We start from the raw sequence: 25,514 nt of genomic DNA on the forward strand, positions 1-25,514 counted from the left end.
GGTACATTTCGCAACACGTTTCACCATGCGGAAGAGGTCACAACGGCAGCTATCTTTCGCTTTCCTAGCCGCCGTCCACTAAACAGCGCACTTTGCCTGACGCCCTTGAGGTGTTTCCACAAAGCTGCTACTACCGTAAAATATGCCGGACGCAGTAGATGATGACCATGACGGATGCGTAACTTAGCGTGCTCTGAGTAAAACTGCACAGGAAATCTGCTGCGACTCGAGCAATAATGGGTAACATTCGTAAAGTGGTACGACATGAATGAGTGACGGAATGGATTTGCCACAGCCTCGTGGTGAGGAGCACTGGCAGAGCAGCCAGCAGCCACGGAGAGCGAGATGGCGATAGCCGGGTGCGGGATGGGCGGGAGAGAGAAGGAGAAAGGCCGGAGAGAGGGGCGCCATAACAGGGTCAGGCCGGCGGACGCGCTGCGCCGCGGCGCCGTATAAATAGCAGCGCGCGCCAGACGCAGCTGTAGTGCCCGGCACGACACTCTGCTCTGCTCGCCCCAGTCGCACCCACACGGCAGCCGTATCAACATGAGGATCTTGGTAAGCGCGACCAACTCTGCGCCCTAACATTTCCCCATCCAATCCTCCCATTAACCTCTCTCCAAATTGACTGTCCATCCTTGAATTCCCCAATATTTGCTTCCAATCCCATTGCCAAATTTCGAAAACTCTACAATTTGCCTTTCAGTTCCTTAACTTAACAGTTCATCTTCCAATACTAACAGCCATTGCACCAATCACATGTCACAACCAATCACCTATTTTCTGCAAATTCCCAATCTATCCTTCATTTCCGAAAATATCCTCCCAAAATCATCGGGATACTGACTATTTACAGCCATTTTCGATGAAGAAAAGCCTGCAGCTTACCATCAGTCTCCATTCTCTCTCTAAGTTCTTTGTCAAGCCCCCATTTCCACGCTTTCTTCTCCCTTGTACATATTTGTACTGGGAAATTGGACAATTTTCTCCTCAATTAATAGTGTTTTCGATTCCTCTTCGAAGACCTACAGCCAATGCACCAATTTCTCGTCATACCCCACCACAAACCTCCGAGCAAATTCCCAATTTAACTCCCCGATATTTTATCCCATTCCCAACATGGTTGAAACTGGGCTATTTACATTTCAGTTACATGAATTTCAGATCCCTCTTCGAAAATCAGCATGTGTGGCACAAGTTCTCAGTCAAAGTCAGTCACTATCCTCTAATGGACTGGCTTTCGGCAGGACGGCGGTTCAAACCCGCGTCCGGTCATCCTGATTTAGGTTTCCCGTGAATTCCCTAACTCGCTACAGGCAAATGCTGGGATACTTCCTTTGAAAGGGCATTACCGACTTCCTTTCCCTCCCTTCCCGTAATCCGACAGGTCCCATGACCCCACTGTTTGGTCCCATCCCTTAAACCAACCAGTCTCCCGTGTCAATGTAAATGTTGAGAAGCTTGATTTCTTTTCCAGTTAAGAAAAATAATAATTGTTCAAATGGCTCTGAGCACTATGGGACTTAACAGTTGAGGTCATCAGTTCCCTAGAACTTAGAAGTAATTAAACCTAACTAACCTAGGGACATCACACACATCCATGCCCGAGGCAGAATTCGCACCTGTTACCGTAGCTGTCGCGCGGTTCCAGACTGAAGCGCCTAGAACCGCTCGGCCACTCATGCCGGCATTTCCAGTTTACTTGACTTGACGATTCCGTTCTGAAAAGCACGGAAATCGCTCCCTGTCAACCATCATTTCACCAGTTACCAATCACCCAGAGAGGCCTACATCGCTATGAAATTTATTCCAATGAACTCTTTCGCGCTGAAAAGCTGGACGATTTGCCTATCAGTTATTTACGTTTCTGATCTCTTTCCGGAGAACTGAATGAAACTCTTATGGGAAACAAAGGCTATACTGTTATTATATTTTCTCCATTTAACTATTCACTTTTTATTACTTGTTTGCTATCAATTTCGAAGCAACTACGACTCTTCTGTCACCTTAACACTGCGCTCAACGTCAAGTACCTCCACATCTCCGGTTAATGTATTCCGGTGTAATGCTAACCAGTCTTAAGACATGGGGTGATGTAGTAGAGTAATCAGATAAACCTTCAGTGGTGTCTCACATCGACGAGCGTATTGAATTGCCGAAAGATGTAACCGTATTTGATTCGAAATCGATGGCAAATTATAAAAGCAGTAAACACAGCAGAGTGGAGAAAAATAGTAACAAAATGACTATGTTGCCCTCAGCATAACATTAACAAATGACTTTCCAGTTTCCAGCTATATGGAAGCAACAAGAGATACACCTCTCCCTGGCAACAGTCATTCCAATTTCCCATCACATTCACCCATTCGATTCTCTGAAAAGTCCCTGTGACATCTTTATGTGTTCCTGTTGCGTTCTACACAACGAGCTGTTGGATGATTTATTATTATCATTACTTGGATTTTGTATTTAATTCTGAAAATCCACGTTCTCAATGTCGTTGCAAAGGTCTGCTGCGCTTCACCATTTTCTCCGATGCAGGACTCACGTATCTTTCTGTATTTTGCAGTCCTCCCGCATTGGGTAATTTATGTTATACAGGGTGACAATTATTGGACTAAAATAAATAAATTCGTCATAACTTCAGAACGGTTTGCGTTAGAACGTTCAAAATGAGCGCTTGGCCGCGGGGCATGATGGGAATTAGTATGCACATGCGCACGCGCTATAGCGACGAAGCCCACTTTCATTTCGAGGGGCTCGCCAATAAGTAAAACTGGCGCATTTAGGCTACTGATAATCCGCTTTCCGCGATCGAGAAGTCTCTTCACTCTCAACAGGAGACTCTGTTGTGTGCAGTGTCCATTCAAGGAATTATCTGTGCGATATTGCTCGATGGCACGGTGACTACTGAACGGTACGTGAAGATTTTGGAAGATGATTTCATCCCCATTATCCAAAGTGCCCCTGATTTCCACAAGATGAGCTTCATGCAGCACGGAGCTCCACCCCACCCTTGCGTTCCCCGAGGCCACTGGCCTGTGCCTCGATTGACCACCATGTTCTCCCGGTCTGAACACATGCTACTCCTTTTTATGGGGCCGCATTAAAGACGTGCACAGCAATAATCCCACAATCAATGCTGAACTGAAAACAGCCATTCAGGAGGTCATCGACAGCATCGATGTTCCGACACTTCAGCCAGTCACGCAGAATTTCGCTATTCGTCTGCGCCGCATCATCGCCAGTGATGGCAGGTAGATAGTACATGTCATACCCTAACTCTGAACATATGTAGTGACGTTTCCTCGTTGAATAAAGTGAGGGCATGCCGTTGTTTGTAAGTAATTTACGTTTTTTATATAGTTCAATAATTTTCACCCTGTATCTATCATTCTTTGTCTCCTCTTGCAATTTATCGGCTTTACTGCTCTCGTTATTCCCAAAATTTCATAATTTGGTTGCCATGTTTGATTTACAAACAGGCTGAGATTCCATCCCTCAACTGTTACTCGAGTATAGCATCTTTCCTTGTAATACCTGGTCAAAAGCAGATACAACATTCGCGTTCTCCTTATTTATCTAATACAAGAATCTTTCGTACATACGTACACATTTACTGTACAGTGGGTACAAACAATGCTACGTACTGTTTCTTAATATGATATTATAATTCAGTTTTCTAATCACGTTATATACTCAACAAAGTCAAAGAACTTTCTACAGGTCGGTCAATATCCCTCTGATTAAAATACCAATTTCCCTCTTTTCAGCTTTTTGTGTCATCGCCTGTAGAATTCCTCATTCTCAGCTATTTCGCACACTGCAAGTGCAAGCTGTAACGAGCATGGTGGGTGGGATTGTAATTAGTGCTTGGGGCACTTCTTCGATCGTGGCCTAATGTTCACCCCTCTCTAAGAAACTGAAACGGGCGCTGTCAAAGAGAAATTAAACATTCACTTACAAATTATTTAATTAAAATTATCCTGAGAGGCACAAGCGGACCATACTTCGTAAGAAAAGGAATAGCATATTGCATTTGGTCAACTGGAAATTGTGCACTTTTCTGTTAAGATACTGAGAAAGAGAAGGCACGTTCACGATTATCTTTTAGCCATTATATACATCACCAACATAGGCGGTCTTTACTTTCATTCATTATAGTAATAATATGGGCTATGAACCGATTTCTCAGGAGACTTCGATACACGGTTAAGACAGGAGCGCTACCGTTGCCCAGCCTTCGTGTACACGGAAACACATATTGTATCCGACAGATACAATCTCTTTGTAACGATTACTTCGAAGTTTAGGATCTGAAGAACCAGAGATGCTTATGAACGAAAGATGCCTTCGCACATAGAATTCAAGTTATGAACGATATGTCTATGGAAAAAGTAAAAGAGCACTGTGGTCGATAGTATACCAAGAAACAACCCAACGACCCCTATTAAAAATATCCCATAATGTTTGACATACTTGTACTATGGAGGTGATCTAGTTTTATATAAAATTAGAAGTAAAAACTTCAGACAGCCAATATCGCTGTAGTACAGCATGTCCTTGATATAACGATATGACACAGTATAATGCGTACATGGTCGAGATTCATTGCTGTATGTTGCATAAGATCCGAAGATGACAATCTAATTTGAAGAAACCAATAATCGAAAAAAATTATGTACTAAAGAGATCTTTCCTTTCTGACGTTTTTACTTCTAATTGTATATCCAGCAATAGAGCCTCACAGTGGCTTAATGGTCATACACTCTGTAAGCGAGAATTTTTATCGGTGAAAAATGATGAATAGGAAGTGCCTGAAACCCTAACATACAAGATTATACCGGATAAATATTTGTTTATTTTTACATGAAAAAATCTTCGGTTCACCATTATTACAGGAAGATTTATGGAAAGGTCTTTCACAGGTGCCTAATTTTTACTTACATGTGTCAATAACTAAAAGACTGACCAAAAACGGTTTACCGTTTCGAATGGTTAATTTCTCCTCAGAATGCAGTTGAATTAGAGTCAAATTAGAGTTGTTTTCAGACTTCAAGGCAGAGAAAATTATTAATAGCATTCGACCCAAATCCTGCTTTGCGTGAATTATGCTCTTACCACTTTTTTTGTGGAAAGTAGGATATCAATGCAGACAGAAGTGAAGCTGTAAATTCGGGTCTGAATATTGGCTGGATAGCTCAGTCGATAACAACACTGTCAGCGAAAGGCAAGGTCCTGAGTTCACGTCTCAGTTCTGTACGCAGTTTTTATTCTCCAGAAAGTTTCAGTTAATCTTTTGTACTTCTTAAATCAATATTTACGTTCATGATTGTATAACTGAATGGCATTGGATTTCAGTCCTATTTAGAACTGCATACAGCATTAGCATACTGAAAAAGTCACATTTCTCGCTGCCACTCCTCTACTTTCTTTGATTTGAGAGTCATGTACAACTGCAGCAACTGTCTAAAAAATAATTGCGGCAACGGTCTGAAATGCGTAAGTTGTCAGTCAACTACTTTCCATTGACCAGTCTGGTAGACATAAGCACGCCGTCGCTCTCCGCCAAAAGTGGAACGCACGTAGGCGCTAATACGAGAAGCCGAAAGGAGTCTCCCCGCATAGAAGACTTGTTTACGGTCCGAGAAGCATCAGGGAATCTGAAGGAGAAAGTCGTTGGTTGCTCCTTCGCTTTGCGAACCGGCTCCTGGTCAATGAACTGGGCAGCACATGCGAGTCGTTACTAATCCTGAGTAGGTACTCTCTGTTAATGTCTAACCACACTCTCTAACGGAGGAGTAAATCTGTTTATGTGTGTATGTACTCGGGGACTTTCGCACTAGTAGCTTTGAAAACATTTTCTTTTCTTGGTTTCAAACCCACGTTAATTACGTCTAACATTGGCCAGTACTGACATGAAGAGGAAACTGCTGGTAGGCGTGATTGCCTCATGATTCTCCGTCAATAACGTAAGTATAGAAGTCCCTGAAATTTCTCAGAAGTGGGCCAGAAGTACAGATACGAAACTGAGTAAGCACAACTTTTTTATGGAACCAACTTAAGGCGTTTGATGCAGCTTCTAATCGCGTCTTTCTGTGATTTCGTGTCTCTCTCGTTGCCTCCGTTGTGAGATTAACCCCAGTCGCCATTCTGCAGTCTCCACATTGTATATGAAACGTTCGGACCGTTAATGATGTAACTTCACTTGTAATAAATTTGGTGTAATTTGGCTGTGTCATCTGTAGCATGAATCACTCATAGCTACACAGGGAAGAGAACTGGTACAAGTCGAAACCACTTTCTGGATTAACACTCGTTCGCTTCGGATATGGACCATCTGGGAGCAGATTTTAGGCGTTGTCTTACGTAGGAGGCATTCTCTGACTCATTACTGTACAGAGAAATGCTCATTCGGGAGATATTCGTCATCGTTAATAGATCATTTGCCTCAAAACGGTTCAGTAAGAAACATAAGCGCAGTTTAATGTTGAAGTCAGTAAATTTTATTGTAGGCACTATGACGGAACCGAGCACGTGTTCATCGAAGATTATCTTGACACAACATTCCGCATGCTATATATATTTCGCAGTGTTTCTTCACTCGACAAAACCTCGTTTTAGTTAAATGTAGGCGGCCAATCGTATCAATATAAAGCCAACCTGTGATCGTCGACATGATGTCAGCCTCATAACCCATTTAGTTGTCTGGTGTTGGTGGCTGCGTAACTTTTCTAATTTTGTGAGCATACGAACTATGGACATTTCCTCGCCCTCAGAATATGTAGCCTACTACAGTCACCTACAATGTCTGACTATAAAATGGGAAATAGTTGTCCTGCAAATATCATGCACGAGTGAAGCCTATCCCACTAGACATCTGGCACAGGTATACACATTGTTTTCCGTCAAGATACCACACTAATTGTGAATGAATACAAAGGATTAAATACTTTTCTTCTATACACTCCTAACGAGATTTCCCGCAGTATATGTATTCCATGACTATCTTATTGATGTTTTGCGTAACGGCTATGAAGATTACAAGTGAGTGAAATACACGTCGGAAGAAACGAATTAGTGAATAAATGGAGAGAGAGAACAGAACAATTAGCGAAAATCATGTTACATAAAATGAAGCGAAATAAGCCGAAGAATAGGACAACAAAGCTTCTTTTGCATGAAGTAGAACTCGTGGCGAAACTGTTGGGCTACCATTCTGAAACACACCAAAATATACTCCTGAGATATTTTGGAAAGGAGTATCTCAACATAACATGTTAACTGACGAAATGACTACGTTTATCAGCTGAATATGGTGTCGTTTTGTCTCAAAGTTTCGACGATTTGTCTAGTCGTCAACTTCAGGTTGAAATGTTGTGACAACGCGACGCCACGATTAGCCTGATAACCTGAGGAGGTTTGCTCTATGAACATCACTGAGAAAGCCTACATTCCCTAACATCATGTTAATGTAAATTCTATTAACCCATTATCTAGACAAAACCCTTACGGCTGTGAACGGAGTAAGCTTGACTCGTAGCTTCTTTGGTTTTGAGATCGCCCTCCCTGACGCTGAGATGTAAGAAGAGCATTTTTTCCGTCTTTCAAAAGCGTAATATGTCATTTTAAGAAGCTTCAATGCTAGTTTTTTTTAGTACGACATTATATCAGTGCGATGACTTATCACCGAGTCGTAGTGATGAAATAAAAGAGAAGAGAGACGATGCAAAAGGATTTCGCAAGAAAAAGCAAATACTTAACCGGCTATTGGTGTGTGAAATGTAGCCTCGGCGGTAAAGGTATGCAAAGCCACGTGGGGTCAAGCGTAGCACAATATGGGCCAGCTGTTTAGTCTAGATCCCTATGGAATGAGACCACTGCAGAGGTATAGCTCACTTTCTTACTTTAGCATTAGCACATTTGGGATTATCTACTTCAGTAATAGAGGAGATCATCCCAAATGTGCTGAAATGTTCCTCCAAAATGTTATAGTGGACTCAGATCAGAAGTCCGCGACACAGTGAAGTCTATACACCAGCGCTTCCTGGCCGCATTTTCTTCTGGATCACGTCCAGAATTGTCAGTTCTTCGTTTACTCTTTATCTGGCGTAACCAATACTATGAAATTCATACTTCGAACAGTGACATAAAAATACTTATGAGTAAAAGCAGCACATACAGAAATACAGGGTCCAGTCACATTAATGTGACAACCTGCCAAAAGCCTGAATAACCACCTTCCGCAACACCGACGTGCCGGATGAGAGTCACTGAGGTTCTGGAAGCTACACACATGGACGTCGAGTTATGGCGACTGCACTAGGATTCATGGTTGGGGGTCCAAGGGACGAACAGCAAGATCCATGTTGTCGACCACAGATTCTCAGTTGGGTTTAGATCTGGTGGGTTCTGCGGGCAGGGCTTGAGTTCACTGAAGCACACACGCGAATGTACGCTGCGAGCAGTGCACCATGTTGCGTTGTTCTCCTTGACGAAGTCACCGAGGGAATGCCAAGAAAACAACCTCCAGACCGTAACGCTTCTTCCTTTGGTCAGACCTCTTCACACGACTGTTGTAGGGCCTTCTGTGTGATGCGCCATAATTACGAGACATACGTAACAGCCACCTTCTCTAAATGGACGTTCAGTTGAGGTATTGGCATGAATATTCCAGTTTTCGTCGCCGAAGGACAGCAGACATCATGGGTGCATGAACCAGACACTTGCTTCGGAGTCCCACACGCAGCAACGTCCGCTGAACGATTATTGAGGAGACATTGCTGTTACCTCCTTGGTTCCTCAACAGTTGTACGTTATATTCGCTCGTACACACCTACGCAACCGTCGTTCATCCGTGCCATCTATGGCGGGTGGTGCACTGCAGTTTCCTCGGAGACAGTTTTGGACAGAGCAATTTTGCCACGCACGATATACTTTAACCATGGCAGCACACGAACAGTTTAAAAATTTAGCCGTTTTGGAAGTTCTTCCATCCGTGGCCCAAAAGCCACTGATCATACCCTTTTGGACGTGAGATACATCGCTTCTTTTCCGCATTACGACAACGATTGCGCCGATATCTGCATCTTCCCGATCCACTTTCTGTACTCCCCACCACATTACTAGAAGTGGTACCACCTCCCGCAGTTGCTACTCAACTGCTCGTGAACATCGAACAAAGGCATTAGATTAATATGACCTGACCATTTATACCGAATAAAATTTAAGATGACTGATACTAGCTGAAGTTGATACAATGATGAAAATGATCTATCAATAGTAACTCAGCCAATCTATATCACAATCTTTGTTCGTGTGGCATATTATCGCCGGAAGTCACCATTCGAGGAGTCTGGCTGCCTGGTACAAGTGTGAAACCACTTCGGCGATTACAATCGATAACAATTGAAGAAGCCAAAATATTTATGCTATTGCAGCCCAGGGTTGCCGGGCGGTCTTGGGCGCCTTGTCGCGGTTCCTGCGGCACCCCACGTCGGAGGTTCGAGTCCTTCCTCGGCCATGGGTATGTGTGTTGAGCATAGCGTAGTTAGATTGATTACTGTTTAGGCTTAGGGACCGATGACCTCTGCAGTTTGGTCCTATAAGACCTTACAAGAAATTTCCAAAATATTTAAGTTATTGTCTTAATAAGAAGTGAGAAAAATGTGTATGATAACAGGTCTTGATCATCGGCTTCGTTGTAGAATGAGCAAATTTGCAGATCAGCTATCAGATCTCGCTAATGGGAAAGGTGAACTGCCTGAACAACTCCTCACATCGGACAGGGTCTCCAGATCTAGAGAACCTTTGGACACTAAACGAAAGGAATTCATCAACTACCGCTATACATGTAGGCCTCTTTGCCCATCTCAAGCAGCTATTGCCACCAACAATTCAGCTAAATTAAACGAAAATTAAAATACTTGCAGTCGTATCTTTTGCATTTAACGAGTTTCGCTGTTCCATTACACCATATTCAGCCCCCTTGAGCAACGTAAATTGGAAGGAATCCAGTCTCGCTTGCAATTACAGCAGGAACCAATATTAAATTGATGAACGAAGGAATAGTATCGTGCTAACCATAGACCTACAGACGCCAGTTGTTTAATATTGGCTCCTCTTATATAACTGTACACGAGAGTCTCTTCTTTCGCTGCTCAATGGGCCTGAAGATGGTGTACTGGAAAATGGAAGTGGTAGTGTAACTAAATTAAACGCAAAAGGGACTGCTGCAGGTCTTATACTTTTCATTTCATACTGAACACCTAAAGTCCTTGTAACCATCTACTACCACGTTGGACATAAAAAGATCCGGATGAATGGTCCAGAGAATTCGGGAGTCAGGAAAACTGGAATATTTTAGTTGAGAAAGTAATCTTACAGGACAAAATAATATTCACAGTCGTTTGTGCCGTGATGTAGAATTCATCCACAATAGCTCATGTCAGGTGAGTGTATGATCGAGAGTATGCGTGTATGTATGTGTGTGTGTGTGTGTGTGTGTGTGTGTGTGTGTGTGTGTGTGTGTGTCATGGGATCTAGTCATGGGACCACGTTACAGAATGGCTGAAAGGGTTCACGAAGTGTCCATTATCGCACTGTGAATGTAGTTTCCCTGTTTGCCAGTGAATTCATGTGGACGGTCCAACGTGTGTTCAAGGATTGGTGTACAGCTCGAATCTATGTGAGACGAAATAAGAACAGTGGTCTTGAAGAGATGTTAACCGACAAGGACTGGACAAAGTGTAGGCCTCGTTAATGGCAGTCGCTTTCATATCCAACGGGGTTAGCTGGTGCTAATAAAAGCAGGTCCATTTCAGTACGTCCCTAGGATACCTTGCTGGAGGCGTATTAAACAGAAATTGGGCACATCGAAAATGGCCATTATTTGCAGTAGCAAATAATCCCACACTTTAATGGGACAAACAACTCAGAAACTAGAGTATAGCTGACTGGAGGCATGCAGTGTGGGCGGACGGGTGAGATTTCGACTATATGCAAATAATCGAAGTGGTAGAGTACACCGAAAGCCCAATGAATCATCTATCCCACGGCTTATGGAGAGAGTCATTGAGGCCACATTTTATCATCTGAGAGGATATTACAGTGCATGTGTTATTGTAAATTACGATGCAAATTTCCTTTGGATATGCATCCATGTCCAGAGGAGTAGGCACTGCGGCGACTACAGTCCTCATAAAATACGTTGAACGTTTTCACATTTACGAGTCTGGACCACTGTCTGCTCGCGTCTGGCCATCCTGATTTAGGTTTTCCGTGATTTCCCTAAAAACGCTCCAGGAAAATGCCGAGATGGTTCCTTTGAAAGGGTACGGCCGACTTCCTTCCCCATCCTTCCCTAATCCGATGAGACCGATGACCTCGCTGTCTGATCTCCTTCCCTAAAACAACCCAACCCACTATCTGGTGCAGTGTCTATAACGTGTACTCGTGCATCTATTATGCATATTCCCGTACCGGTGAGACACTTCGCTTGTAAATCGCTTGCTTCGTGTCGGTGGATACGTACAATATTGCAATGCCTCTTTAACTCCGAATTACGAAGCAATACTCCGTTGGACGTGCATGCATGTCCAGAAGAACAGGCACTAGGGCGAGTACAGTCGCTATGAAGGATATGAAACGTGTTCGCAGTTGCGAATATGGACAACCGTCAGTTGTATTATAATAGAAAGACTACAATGATAATCTGTGCCGTACCAGGACTCGAACCCAGATTTCCAGCTTACTGCGAGCGGTAGCCTTACCATTTGGTTACCAGGGCATGACTCACAGCTAGATCCTGACTTCCGTCAACCCTGTGTATTGAAATGGCCGTGAATCATGCCTGGATACCTAAATGGTAAGGTGACCGTTTTCATTGTCGTCATTCCATTCTATAGATGACGATGGTCCATATTAAAAGTTGCGAATACATTTAATGCTATCAATTGAAGTTACCGATTAATTCCATAATATGACTTGGGCCTTCCCGTTCAAGTTACATTGAATCTGAACTGGGATCTTTATTCGTCGGATCGGTGACAAAATAATCTCGTTTCAACTGTATCTTGATGGGAAGTGTCCTGAGGAGAGTTCCAAGATGACGACAGTCTTGTTCACTGTGCTACACGCATACATTCCTAGTCTGAGATACGCTTAAGTAGCCTGCCTCACGTCGAACTTGCTCGCTAAATCACTCAAGTTAATCTCATAGAAATTTTCTGCGCCTCTTTGGACCATTGGATGAAACGCATCACTCGGCTTCCTGAACTTTGATAGCTCTACGAGATTCGGTTTGCAATGAACAGCTTCATCCGGATGTGACATATCTACAGAGACTTATGGACACTTCTCCTAGTCACATTCAGACCAGTGACTTTATTAGGTTTTGAAGTGATATGTCCTTGGGCTGATAATGTTTTGCACAATGTGCCTATTTCTGGCCGATTGCAGTATATTTTCCCTTCCTTAATTAGCTCACACAGGTAAATCAACTACACACGTGACTGATAAGGAGGTATGCTAGACAAACGCTGAAGCACATGTAGTGGGCTGAGTTTGGAATTAAGTGATATTTTGATACAAGTTCAGATTATACATTTATGTGCCAATGTGATTGACAAAATTAGTGGCCTTGCGAAAGAATGGTACTCCAGAAGCTGGTCACTCAGCGTGGGAAATCGATACATACCAGTAGATATCATGATAGGCGGAGCCGCCACTATAAAAAGACATATTGAGTATTGTGCTGTGAGAAGAGAGGCAATAATTGCAGAACGGGTCGGTCAGGAAAGCTCAGTGATCTCAAACATCGTCACTGCATGTCAAGTCAGTAAAAGATCCATTATAGACGTTTCAACCTTCCTAAACCTACCAAAAGCGAATCTTGGTGATGTAATTATGAAGTGAAAAGGCGAATGAACTACTATAAACTAGGCAGACCTCATGTATGGACAGACGATATTCGTCGAGGATTGATGAGAGTGGTTGCAAAAAATACATGAAATAAGCGGAAGGAATTATTCTGAAGTGATATCAGCAGTCCAGCCAATATAATGGCTCTGCGTAGTCATCAGAAAGGAATGGGTTACAATGGTCGAGCAGTTCTCTTGTGGACCCAAGGCTAAGTGACGCTTACGATGGTTTACAAAGCGACGCTAGTGACATGGATGACTGGTCACGAGTGATACGGAGTGGTTTATCAAACTACAGACTATGGTAATCCGATTTGGGCTAGGCCAAAGCCTGAAGAACGTAACTGCCATCATGCACAGTGTCAAATGTGAAGTACGGGGGATGTATTTTTCGTGGTTTAAGCTGTCGTGCGCTTAGATCGCTTAAGAAATCCCTTTAGTGCAGAAGTATGTAAACACAATCTACAGCACTATCTAATGCGTACAGGACAGAACCAGTTCGGAGACGATGCTTCTTTATTTCAGCATATCAGTGCATCCTCTCTTAAATAATCGTCCCTGAGGTAGCTTTCTGTGAAAAATGACATTCTTGAAATAGCCTGTCCTGAGTCCCGAACTGACACTAATGAAACGCCTTTGGGATAAGTTACAATGTCGCCTCCGCTCCAGTCTCCAGCGTCAATATACCTTCTCTGGTTTCGGGTCGTGATTAAGAATGGGCTGCCAACCTTTCACAGACACAGACCTCTCACTAAAAGAGTCCCCAGCCATCACAAAGGCTAAGGGTAGACACACCTAATATTGAAGTGTCCTAATAGGTGTCCGGATACTTTTTGATTAGGTAATTAAGATTTTAATATTCATACGAATGTGTCAGTGGCTGAGGTGGGGGATGTCGGGTGGAGGGATTACGCGAATTTGGTCCTTGTTATATTTTCTGAGGAGTCGCGATTATATTATTCAGTAGACTGAACAAGTATGTCAACGCGTTATCATCTGCTGAGACAACAAATTCTGGCAGGTGGCGTGGTTGGGAAGCAACGCTGGCGGATGTAAATGTACCCATGACGTCCAAAATTGTTGGGCAGAGTGAAGGGACTCTACGTCGTTACACACAACATTCATTCATGAGAACATTTTCCCTTAGAATTGTGAAAATCAGTAGAAGTGTGGAGCTCAACGCCAAGGTTATCAGCGCTCAGTAGAAATCTCACTAATCAAGAAATTTATGTTTATGAATAGCCCTTTACAATCTTTCAGCGTGATGGTGCCTGCACATTTACATCTGTCATTACTGTATCCAGAGCTCTCGCCCGTCGCAGTGGCCGAGGAGTTGTAGGCGCTTCAGTCCGGAACCGCGCAGCTCCTACGGTCGCAGGTTCGAATCCTGCCTCGAGCATGGATGTATGTGACGTTCTTAGGTTAGTTACGTTTAAGTCTAGGAGGCTTATGACCTCAGATGTTGTGTCCCATAGTGCTGAGAGCCATTTGAACCATTTTTGAACCAGAGCTCTTCCAGTGATGAAAGTATGTTGTCCGACGAAGGAAAATTTTCTTTCTTTTCAGAGCTGGGATTCTTCGCATAAAGTTACTCCTCCTCCAATGTTTACTCCTCATCTCGTACCTGTTAAGCATTATATGCAAAGTAAACTTTCGTATCTACTCCAAATTAAGTTGCCGTTCTAACAACTCAGGACTTCTACAGCAAATTGTTTCCGGGTGGATTGAGGGAACTGATTTTTCGGCAGTTGTTACGTTCAAGCAAACACAGGACGGACGTTCACTGGAGCTCTCTACTGTTTGGCAGGTGGTTCTGGCGATTGTAGCGTCCTGCGCCGTGGCTCAGCGGGGACCACTGAGGGGTCAGCCGCAGCCGCTGCCGCAGTACCCTGAGGACGACGGAGCGCAGCCGCAACCCTTCTCGGCGCCGCAGCCGTCTCCCCGAGCCATCGGCCAGCCACAGCCGGACCCGCGCCCGAGGGATGAGCGCTACACCACGCCCATCCCCATCGTGCGCTTCGACAAGGAGCAGAGTGCCGATGGCAGCTACAAGACCAGGTAGACCCCCATCCCGCCCTACACCTTCCGAACACGTATCCACTGTGTTACACGTAAATAACAGGAAGACTGTCCAAAGTAAAGCGTTCCCTTTCGGCCCCTCAAGTTAAGTAAATATAATTTGTAATTAAAGCCTTTCAGGGTTCTGTGTGACCCTCTTTGTTTCTTTAAGCAGTTGCTAAAATCTACCTCCTTCCTGCGTTGACCTCTTCACCTCAGAGTAGACACAACCTGAGTCCTCATTTATTTTGTGGGTGTATCCCAATTCTCTGCCTTCCTCTGCAGTCTTGGCCCTCTACAGCTCCCTCCAGTACCATGGAAGTCATTCCCTGATGTCTATCAGATGTCGTATCACGCTAATCCTTCTCCTTGTCAGTGTATTCCACATATTCATTTCCTCTCCGATTCTGCGCTGAACTTCCTCACTCCAGTACCTTATCAGGCCACCCAATTTTCAACGTTCGTCTACAGCACCACGTCTTAAATGCTTCGAGTATCTTCTGTTTCGGTTTTTTTTCCCACAGTCCATGATTGACTACCATGAAATCATGGACATTCTCAGTAACTTCTTCCTCAAATTAAGACCTGTGTTTGATACTAGTAAACTTCTCTTGGCCAGGAGTGCCCTTCTTGCCAATGCTAAACTGCTTTTGAAGTCCTCCTTACTTCGTTTTTATTCTTCTGCCTAGTTAGCAGAATTCCTGAACTTCATCAACTTTGTGACCATCAATCCTGATGATAAGTTTCTCGCTGTTCTCATTTCTGCTACTTCTCATTACCTTTGTCTTTCTTCGATTTACTCTAAATCCATATTCAGTACTCATTAGATTGTTCATTTTATTCAGCAAACCATGTGATTCTTCTTCACTTTCATTCAGGATAACAATATCATCAGCGAGTCCTATCATTGATATCCTTTCACCTCGAATTTTAATTCCACTCCTGGACCCTACTTTTAATTCTGTCACTGCTTCTTCAATGTACAGAATGAACAATAGGGGGAAGACTACATCCCTGTCTTACACCATTTTTAATCGGAGCGGTCCGTTCTTGTTCGTCCACTCTCATTATTCCCTCTTGGTTCTTGTACATATTGTATATTACCCTCTTCTCCCTATAGATTATACTTATATTTCTCAGAATTTTGAACGTCTTGAACCATTTTACATTTTCCAACTGTTTCTCCCGGTTGACAAGTCCTATGAACGTGTCTCGATTTTCCTTTAGTCTTGCTTCCGTTATCAATCGCTACTTCAGAATGGCCTCTTGGGTGCAATAGCTATCAGTGAAAATGGAATGGAACACCAACGATTCTGACCACATGCTTGGACTGCCGGCCGGTGTGGTGCAAAGGAAGAAAGTAGTTTACTACTGGTTAGAATATAAATCGTGCTACTGCAATTGCGACTAGTATATTGCCCTAAAAATGAGCTACCATGTGCTGATCAACAGCAGATGGTAGTCACGAAACGAATCGTGAGGAATCTTAGTTCCAACCGTCAACTGCACACTTTCAAAAAATAACTCTCCACAGAGCGGACGACCTAATATTGTTGCCAATCTGATAAAAGAATGTATCGCTTATTTTGAGAAACATGATAACGCAGCAGAAATTTCCCAGTCTTGGTGTAGAAAATGCAGATTAATAAAAATGAGATTAGTACTCATCTGGAGCAGCCAGTCCTAGATTGGTGTAGGGAAATTCATTCAAGTGGGTGCACCAGAATTTTGGAACAATAGCAGATGGCTTTCCCACACTGGTCAGATGACACAACATTCCGTCGTTTGATGTACACACTGAAAATGCATAAACATAGTGCTGTATTCTCTGGGGGCGGTTGTGGTGGTCCTCTGCTACGAACAACTGAGGCACCGACTCTGCCAACAAAGGCACGGAACAGACCACAGAGCAACTTCTGCAAAAAGCTTTCCCATTCCCTTGCGATTCCGCCCCTTCTACGAGACTCGCCGACTGTCTCCTGCCGAAAAACTGGACCCGAGAGCACAGTGAGAGTGCATCTTCCTGTCGAATAAACCGCAATGTGTTCCTATCATGTTCACATGTCCAGTACATTATATTAAATAACCACTAAATAGTGGTGTAAAATGAAACAGTACCGCATACTTCTATTTGATATTTATGTAACAAGATATAATGGTTTGCCCTCAGAAGCTGCTGTTGTTAGGAGTTAACAAAGAGGTATTTTTATTTATTTATTTTATTATCAACGGAGCTGCATTTCTATGTGCTCTAGTGGACTGTAAGTAGATGTAACTTCTACAGATAGAGTTAATATATACATCTGTTAACGGTAGTTGAAGAACAGTCACTCGTCAGTGACCGAAGGAACACATACTCTGTCGAACCTGGGATTAAGCAGTGTCCAGTTCCCTTGTGCGACCATGCATCAGTTCACGGAAACGAGCTATGAGCACGTATTGGGCGACTGACAAGCATATCAACTGCTGAATATAAAGTTTATTGGTAAATTACAATAATTTGGGGGAGTGTAAGCTCTAGAGACCACTGTTTTTGCACGTATGTTTTGGCCACAAATAATCACCAGATATAGGCCCTATTGAGCGGTAGTTTGTCTTGGATGACCTCGTGTTGGCCTCCTTGTATATTACCTGCTTGCTTCAGAGTATCTTGGTTTCTGTTGTGCTAAACAAGGAATAAGCGAAAATCTGTGAAATTACTTCGTTATTTTCGCCGAGAGACTAGCCACAACGAAATTGTAAACATTACAGAGGGTTTAAGCCCATGCAGCATTCTTTTTATATACAGGTAGCACTGCTCTATTTCCTGTAGAAATGTGTTTTTCAACGATTCTCTTTTTTCTAATTGTATTTCACCTTCGCACACTAGAGTCGAGTTTGAGTATCTGCCAAAATTTTGTCTCTACTGGTAGCGAAGGACCATCTTCGTCATTGAATACAACAATTCTCTTTCCATTTTCCTCCCACCAAAACAGAGAACCGTTCTATAAGAATGCTTTCTGATGTTAGTAGTAGAATAATCTATACACCAAAATTTTGCTTTGTGGACAACTACTCCCCAATACAGTCGTAAATGCCATTCGCCATTACGAAAAATTCTCTTTGAAAAGTAATGCAAAGCGCGAATATAATAATAAAACTCAAAAAAGGTACACAAAGGTGTTAATAGTTTAGTAATGGTCGGAGGAGATTTAAGATATATAAAAACACTCTTAAAAACACAAGGGGCGATATGTAACATGGAGAAGACCACATGATTAAATCATAAAATAAGATCTTAGATTGCTATCCATGTATAGGGAGGAAGACTAAGGTCGAAGTAGGAGATAATCATTAGCATGAATTTTTAAGTTAGGACACGGGTTATTGATGTACGGGTAATGATTTGCGCTTACAGTTCTCTGATGATACACATACTGCAATGATGAATATCGCAATAGCATATTCAGTTGAGGAGCATTTAACTTCCCTACAAAAGGGAGTCATGGAAACCAGACACACAAATACATGTTTAAGAAAGGTAGTCGTGAAGAAATTGCAAGTAAAAGGGAAAAAATTAATTTAATCGCGAAAAAATTGCAAGAAAAAAGAAAATAAATTAATTGGCAAAAGAAGGAAATACTGTTATGGTCAAGAAAATGAAGGATTAATAATTACATTATGGGTTGAGATTAAGCCGAAGAAGTATATAAGTAGTGAAATAAACTTCACATGAAAACTGGTGACAGCGAGTTAGACATAGTTAAGGAATTCTGCTACCTTCAGAGCAAATCAACACGACGGACGTAACAAGGAGGGCGTAAAATCAGGCAGGAAATAAATAGGAAGTCAAAAACAAAATTAGTGCAGGCAAAATGTGAGAAAATCAGAAAGGAAATGTTCATCTGTAAAACGGACTGATACGGCGCCAACCTTGTCTGCATGCTCTGAAAAGCTAATCATTTGCATATCACAGCATCTTCTTCCTGTCGGTTAAATTTCGCGTCTGTAGCACGTCATCTTTGTGGTGTAGCAATTTTAATGGCCAGTAGCGTATGTGTTCTAACGAAGACCTGAATCCAATCATTCTGCAAGATCAGTGGGATACAACCAGAGTATAGCTGATCGTGGTTTATTATTGCCTCATCGTGTACTTGCACTTTTGAGGAGCCGAGTATTGGAATAGAAACTGGTGATTAACGTGCAGGGAGACACTCTGCAGCTGGTTCGTTGCGCCACCCGTGTGATTGAGGACGTGCCTCCGACTCTCAGTTCTGCAGGAGGGCGTCCTCTGCCGGCGAGACAATAGACCGACGCTGTCTTTGTCTGTCCATCTGTCCGGCCGCTCCCAAACCTGAGACGCTGGAGAAAGTGCGCCACCCGCTGTAACAGATCTGGGAGGGGCGGTTCCACGTGAAGGCTGCCCGCCACGTGGCGAGCGCGTCCATCGTGGGTCACGAAGACTGCGGTCTGCGGTCGAAAAACGGGTAACAACCCGCTGCTGTGAAGCAACACAATGGCGACAGAAACACTTTCCTCACTAGTGACTCCCCGTTGTAAGCTCATTCAAAGGGAGAGTCAAGTGGCGTTACTCCATAATAGCGAATGATACGAACTGCGATGAAAGCTGTCATTATCCTTCGAGAGGTCACAAACGGATCATAAATATGGTGAAGCAGTCTACTTCTGGAGTTCCGCTGCGGTTCAGATGAGGTGTTGAACATTGCGTAGTGAAAAATTTCACGTTTTGACAGTTTATGGCGAACTTGGCAGCTAGAGTTAAAGTATAGCTAATCGCCGAAGTCCAGTGTCGTCTGTAGTTATCGTATGGCAGCAGAACTTAACAGATACTGTGATGTGTTGATGCCGAATCGATTTACACGAAAACGTAATTAGTTCCAATTTGCGCCACATAGTGTAAACCTGGCGCTGTGAATACAAGAAAGACGTATAGAAATGCTTCCATATGTAATGGGTTAGGAACGGGGCGTGGGCAGAATAGATAAAATGGGTGAGATAGGTATAGTGTTTATTTTACTATTAAGCTCCACTTTCACAATTTGTTCAAAATGAGCACCGGAATGTCGACGAGATGCTGTATAGTGTTACATTTGCATATTGCGGCTACAATTCGAACAAACAGTTTTCCAGCGTATATCTACGAAGTATCGCTGCGATATGATAGTTACATCCCGCACTGGACCTCACTGAGTCGGTGGGCTTCAGTTATAACCGACATGTATTATTCTCGTATTAAGCTGTTATAGTTAACTGACATAATCTCATTCAGGTAGTAAAGATATAATGCCGCAGTGGTAACACCAGTTGCCGACGGATCACCGGAGCACTTTCGGGCTAGGCTAGAACTAGCATGGGCGACCATCCAGTCTGCTTATCTCTGCTGGCAAGCGGGGTGCGCTCAGCCCTTGTGAGGCAAACTGAGGAGCTACTTGATTGAGAAGCAGCGGCTCCGGTCCCGTAAACTGACGTACGGCCGAGGTGTACTGACCACATGCCCCTCCATATCCGCGTCCACTGACGCCTGTAGTCTGAGGATGGCGCGGCGGCCAGTCGGTGCCGTTGGGCCTTCTTGCCCCGTTCTGGAGAAGATTAGATAGTTTTTTAGTTGGGGCAGGCTAAATTTTTGGAAGTTAGGTGCCGAAAGAATTGTGTGCGCAGCATAAGACGCAAAGAATGGGCATAACCGTGAAAGAGATGGAGTTTTACAGCAAATCGTTACCGTAGAAGAAACGTTACTGCACCATCACGAACCGAAAAGTAAGGCAGCGTGCATGGTTTGGAAACACCCCTTCATCAAAGTTAAGATATTTAAACTTCAGGCGTCAGATAGAAAGATTATGCTGACACTGTGCTGGGACATGGAAGGCGAATTGTGAACAGTGCGAACTATAGTGATGTTCTGCGAACCAAACTGAAACCTGCAATCAGATACAAACGTCACGGAAAACTGCGAAAAGGTGTCATCCTGCAGCAACACAACGCTCGGACACAGTCTGCCAAGCAGACGGACGAAACAATAAAGGAGTTTTGATTCAAATTGCTTGAACACCCGCTATCCAATCCTGACCTTACTCCAAGCGATTTCCAGTTACTGATGCGGCACAAAATTGGTTACCGGAGCAGCCCAATTTCTTTTTTTTTCCCCCTGGCAGATTTAAGAAACTCTTGAAACGTTCGACAAAGTGCGTTGAAGTGTAGGGAGGCTAGGTACAAAAATAATGCATGTTTCAGTTTTCTGTCAATAATACTAACAGTCGTTATCTCAAAAGTCGCTTTATTTTTTGACTTCTCCTCGTATTAGTAACGGTTCTGTTGCATTGTTTTCGGGAATTCAGTCAAGTCGAATTCTAAGGCAGTGCTTGACTGTTGTTCTCATAAGAATTAATCAGTACAATTTGCCGAAGAGGCTTGCATTTGCGCAGTACACAACAGACATTTATCGTCATCTAAAGTAGTCTAGACAATCTTCTGATAATTTTTAAGGCAATGTGTACTTCGGTTCCATGGCAAAAAATTTTGGCCACTGCCTACCGCGAAACTAAGTGCCACGTCATAGCGTTACTGTGTTATGACGTGGTAAGCGTGGGAAAATCCACCGATATAAGGACAGATTGTTATGGACCGACACCTGATGACAAGCATCTAACAAAGCGCGAAACTTGTCGACATTTTGCGTGCCACACTCAAGAGCATCTATGGGCAGTGGTTGATGACAGTGAAAGCACTAGAAGGCAACAAGCTGTAGGACGCCAACGCTTCGTCGCTTTAACGTGCGATGCTTTGTCGTTCTGTAACACGCGGCTGCAGCGATCTTTGACGGATCTGACGAAAGAATACAGTGCTGATGAAGCGACAAGTGTTTCGGATCACAATACTCGGCGTACGTTGCTGAAAAGCTATGTCCGCAGCAGCTGACCCAACTACATCGTCAGCTGCGAATACGGTCAGCCCATGATAGTCGAGACTGGGCGGTGGATCAATTGGAACATGTCGCCAGGTCGGATGAATAACATTCCTTGTTCCACTAACTCGATTTTCGTGTCCTGATGCACCGACATTCGGGTGAACAGCTGCTCGAAACGCACACTGCGCCACGGACGAGGGTCATTGAAACAACCTGCCGTGGTGGACATTCACCTGAGCTTCCACGGTACTTGTGGTAATAACGGAAGGAAGTGTTGGAGTTATGCACTACGTACGTCATCATTACTGCGGATTGCGTATATTCCTTGATGCTACAGTGGTTTGGAGGATTTTGTGTTAATTGTATCTGTTGATTGTTTGAAATTGTAATGGGCGTGTGTGAAAAGGGCTGCAGAGAGATCACGTGATCGTAGGCGCCCAGCGTCTGCTGTTAACTTTAATCACACTCACCCATTGGTTGTTTGGTACCGGATCCACAAAAAATTTAAAATTCTGAACTATAATCACACCTTAGACTAGACTTTTGACATTATCGTATTGAACGATTTTAGAAAGGTCAATTAGAATATTGAAAATTTTATGAGTTAATACTGTCGGTCTTTAGAATGTAGCCAAAAGAAGAGGACAATGAACTTATGTCCCGTGAGATGGATTTTGGCGGACCAGTCACCACATTTTCAGCCTGCACCACATCGGAAATGAAAGAATACTTGAAATTACAAGAGAGAAAGACACTATTCTCTATGCCATAGCAAAATATGAATTTGGTGTGAGCACCTACATCGAATCGGCAATAGCCGGTAGCTGAAAGGAGCCTATAAACTGCCACCAGAAGAGCGAAAAATCGTGGAAGACCACGTAGACGATGGACGCAATGGATGCACGATGTTAATGATACAATTAACTGAAGGGGCATTAGAAAGGAAGAATGGACGGATAGACAACTTCGGAAGGTGAGAAGCGAAACACGATGGCTAGGTTTTCCTGCTGATTCTTGAGACATGCGATTCCAGAGTTTTACACAAAGTTAAATTAATAAAATCTTTTAACAGCCAAGGTCGCAAGTAAATGACATCAAGTGATGACTAGTTCCATCTTATTATAAAGCCATCTTCATATCTGTTATAAAAACATGAAGTGTCTGCAAAGTGAGCGTAAACCCCAAAATCTGCATTACAGTGGACACACATGGAAGAATCGTATCTCAATAAAGCAATGGCGTACATCACGGAGATAAAATATTACTCATACGCAAATGTTGCATGCAGTATAGTTCCACAGTAACTTGTCAACGAAACCAGGCCATATACAATGCTAGTAAGTCTAGTAGTGTATGGTACATTCAGAATCGTGAGCGGCCTGATTTCAGAAGCAGACACTACACGTGTTTTGTATAACAGATCTGAATCTGTCGGTGTAATCGGCTCATACTAGTTTTCACTTAATCTTACTTACATGCGATCCTGACCATTAAAAGATTTTATTAACAAATAGTTTTTGTGTTCCTTCCTTGCTTTGCTCCCACTGGGAACATTCCTGGTTAAAATTTCTGGCAGCGTGTAATCGAACCAGAATCTTTACTTTCGGTTATGGTCCAGCAGCTGAAACGTATTGAGGTCGTTCGCAGATGACAGAACTCTTTAACGCGAAGTAACAGCCGTTTGGTCAAATGCCATAATTTCTCCAGCAGGAAGTTGCTATTTTGATCAGCGAAGAGTAGTTGTTATTGTGGTGAGCGAAGTACAAGCATACTAAATCGCTTGAGATATTCATGCGCGAAAGGTCGCGGCTTCTTCCCAACCCTGGCGTGCTCCTAGGGAGATAACGGCGTTTGGTCGCAGGGTGACGCAAGAGGCTACGGCGTGCGAGTCGTGCCTGCGCGACCTTTACGGGAGCACCGTTGTAAATCGGGCTCTTCGACTCGTCCCAGAGAGAGTGAGTGTGCGAGAGGGATGGATGGAGAGAGAGAGAGAGAGAGAGAGATACAGGGAGAAGTAGGCGGGAGATGCGGCACCAGTTGTTGCGCAACTCCACAGCCTCGCTCAGCCGGCGGCCGCACGACGGCTACAGACGGCATGGGTTTCACTCTCCACTGGAGAGTTGCGTCAACAGGGACGAGCAGCGGCTGACCCGGACAGTCGGAGGCGTGGGTCGTAACAGGGAAATGGTGCGAGGCCTAAATGCCACCGCGCGGGTGGCGATGGGGAAAGCGCGTAGGTGCGGCTGCGGGAATCGAACCGGCGTCAGAGCGCGAAGACAGAGGTGAAAGCCGAACCAGTTTCTGCGACCGCCGGCGCGTCAAGACAATTGCGGCCCCGGTTTTCTCGCCTGCAAGGCGAATGTCGCGGCCGCGCCTCGCCAAAGGTCTCGGCCGCGATCCGGCGAATAACAATCGCGCTCTGTGGCAACTGGAGCGCTGGACTTGCTGAACAGCTGGCAGGCGCTCGGGAACAGGTTTCGTCACGGTGTAAGGATCACAAAATACATGTTGTTGTTCTTAAGGTCTTCAGTCCTGAGACTGGTTTGATGCAGCTCTCCATGCAACTCTATCCTGAGCAAGCCTCTTCATCTGGTTGGTTAGTTGGTTGGTTTTGCGGAAGGAGACCAGACAGCGTGGTCATCGGTCTCATCGGATTAGGGATGGAAGTCGGCCGTGCACTTTCAGAGGAACCATCCCGGCATTTGCCTGGAGTGAGTTAGGGAAATCACGGAAAACCTAAATCAGGATGGCCGGACGCGGGATTGAACCGTCGTTCTCCCGAATGCGAGTCCAGTGTCTAACCACTGCGCCACCTGGCTCAGTCCTCTTCATCTCCCAGCACCTGAGGCAGCCTACATCCCTCTGAATCTGCTCAGTGTAATCATCTCTTGGTATCCATCTACGATTTTTACCCACTATGCTGCCCTCCAGAACTAAAGTGGTGATCTATTGATGCCTCAGAACATGTCCTACCAACCGATACGTTCCTCTAGCCAAGTTGTACCACAAACTCCTCTTCTCCCCAATTCTATTCAATACCTCCTCATTACTTATGTGATCTACCCACATAATCTTCAGCATTCTTCTGTAGCACCACAGTTCGAAAGCTTCTATTCTCTTCTTGCCAGCATCTCGTGGTCGTGAGGTGGCGTTCTCACTTCCCACGCCCGAATTCCCGGGTTCGGTTCCCGGCGGTGTCAGAGATTTTCTCTGCCTCGTGATGGCTGGGTGTTGTGTGATGTCCTTAGGTTAGTTAGGTTTAAGTAGTTCTAAGTTCTAGGGGACTGATGACCATAGATGTTAAGTCCCATATTGCTCAGAGCCATTTGAATCCCTTCTTGTCTTAACTATTTATCGTCCACTTCCATACATGGCTACATTCCATACAAATACTTTCAGAAACGACTTCCTGACACTTAGTCCGCGCAAAAGTTCGTGGCCGAGAGATGAACAGTCGGCTGGGGAAGCGAGGGGAGTGTGGTGTTTTTTTTTGGTGGGGGGGGGGGGGGGGATAGCTCAGAGTGCTGCAGGGAGAATGCCGAGCGCTAGAGGAGAAGTGCCGTTCTAAACGAAGCCTACACTCACATCTTTTTGCTAATATTAAATAGGACCCCTCCACGAGCACACTTTCA

General features: G+C 44.0%; 1 protein-coding gene across 1 annotated transcript in view; it reads left to right on the top strand.

Moving 5' to 3' along the window:
• Positions 1-487: 487 nt before the first annotated feature.
• Positions 488-25,514, top strand: part of LOC126284565 (endocuticle structural glycoprotein SgAbd-8) — a 35,921-nt gene continuing 10,894 nt past the window's right edge. The window contains exons 1-2 of the mRNA XM_049983575.1: positions 488-558; positions 14,728-14,978. Of these exons, the coding sequence (XP_049839532.1) occupies positions 547-558; positions 14,728-14,978 (263 nt within the window). The 5' untranslated portion in view covers positions 488-546. The remainder of the gene's footprint in view (positions 559-14,727; positions 14,979-25,514) is intronic.

Source organism: Schistocerca gregaria, chromosome 8, assembly GCF_023897955.1.
Source record: "Schistocerca gregaria isolate iqSchGreg1 chromosome 8, iqSchGreg1.2, whole genome shotgun sequence".
In the NCBI taxonomy this organism is placed as follows: domain Eukaryota; kingdom Metazoa; phylum Arthropoda; class Insecta; order Orthoptera; family Acrididae; genus Schistocerca; species Schistocerca gregaria.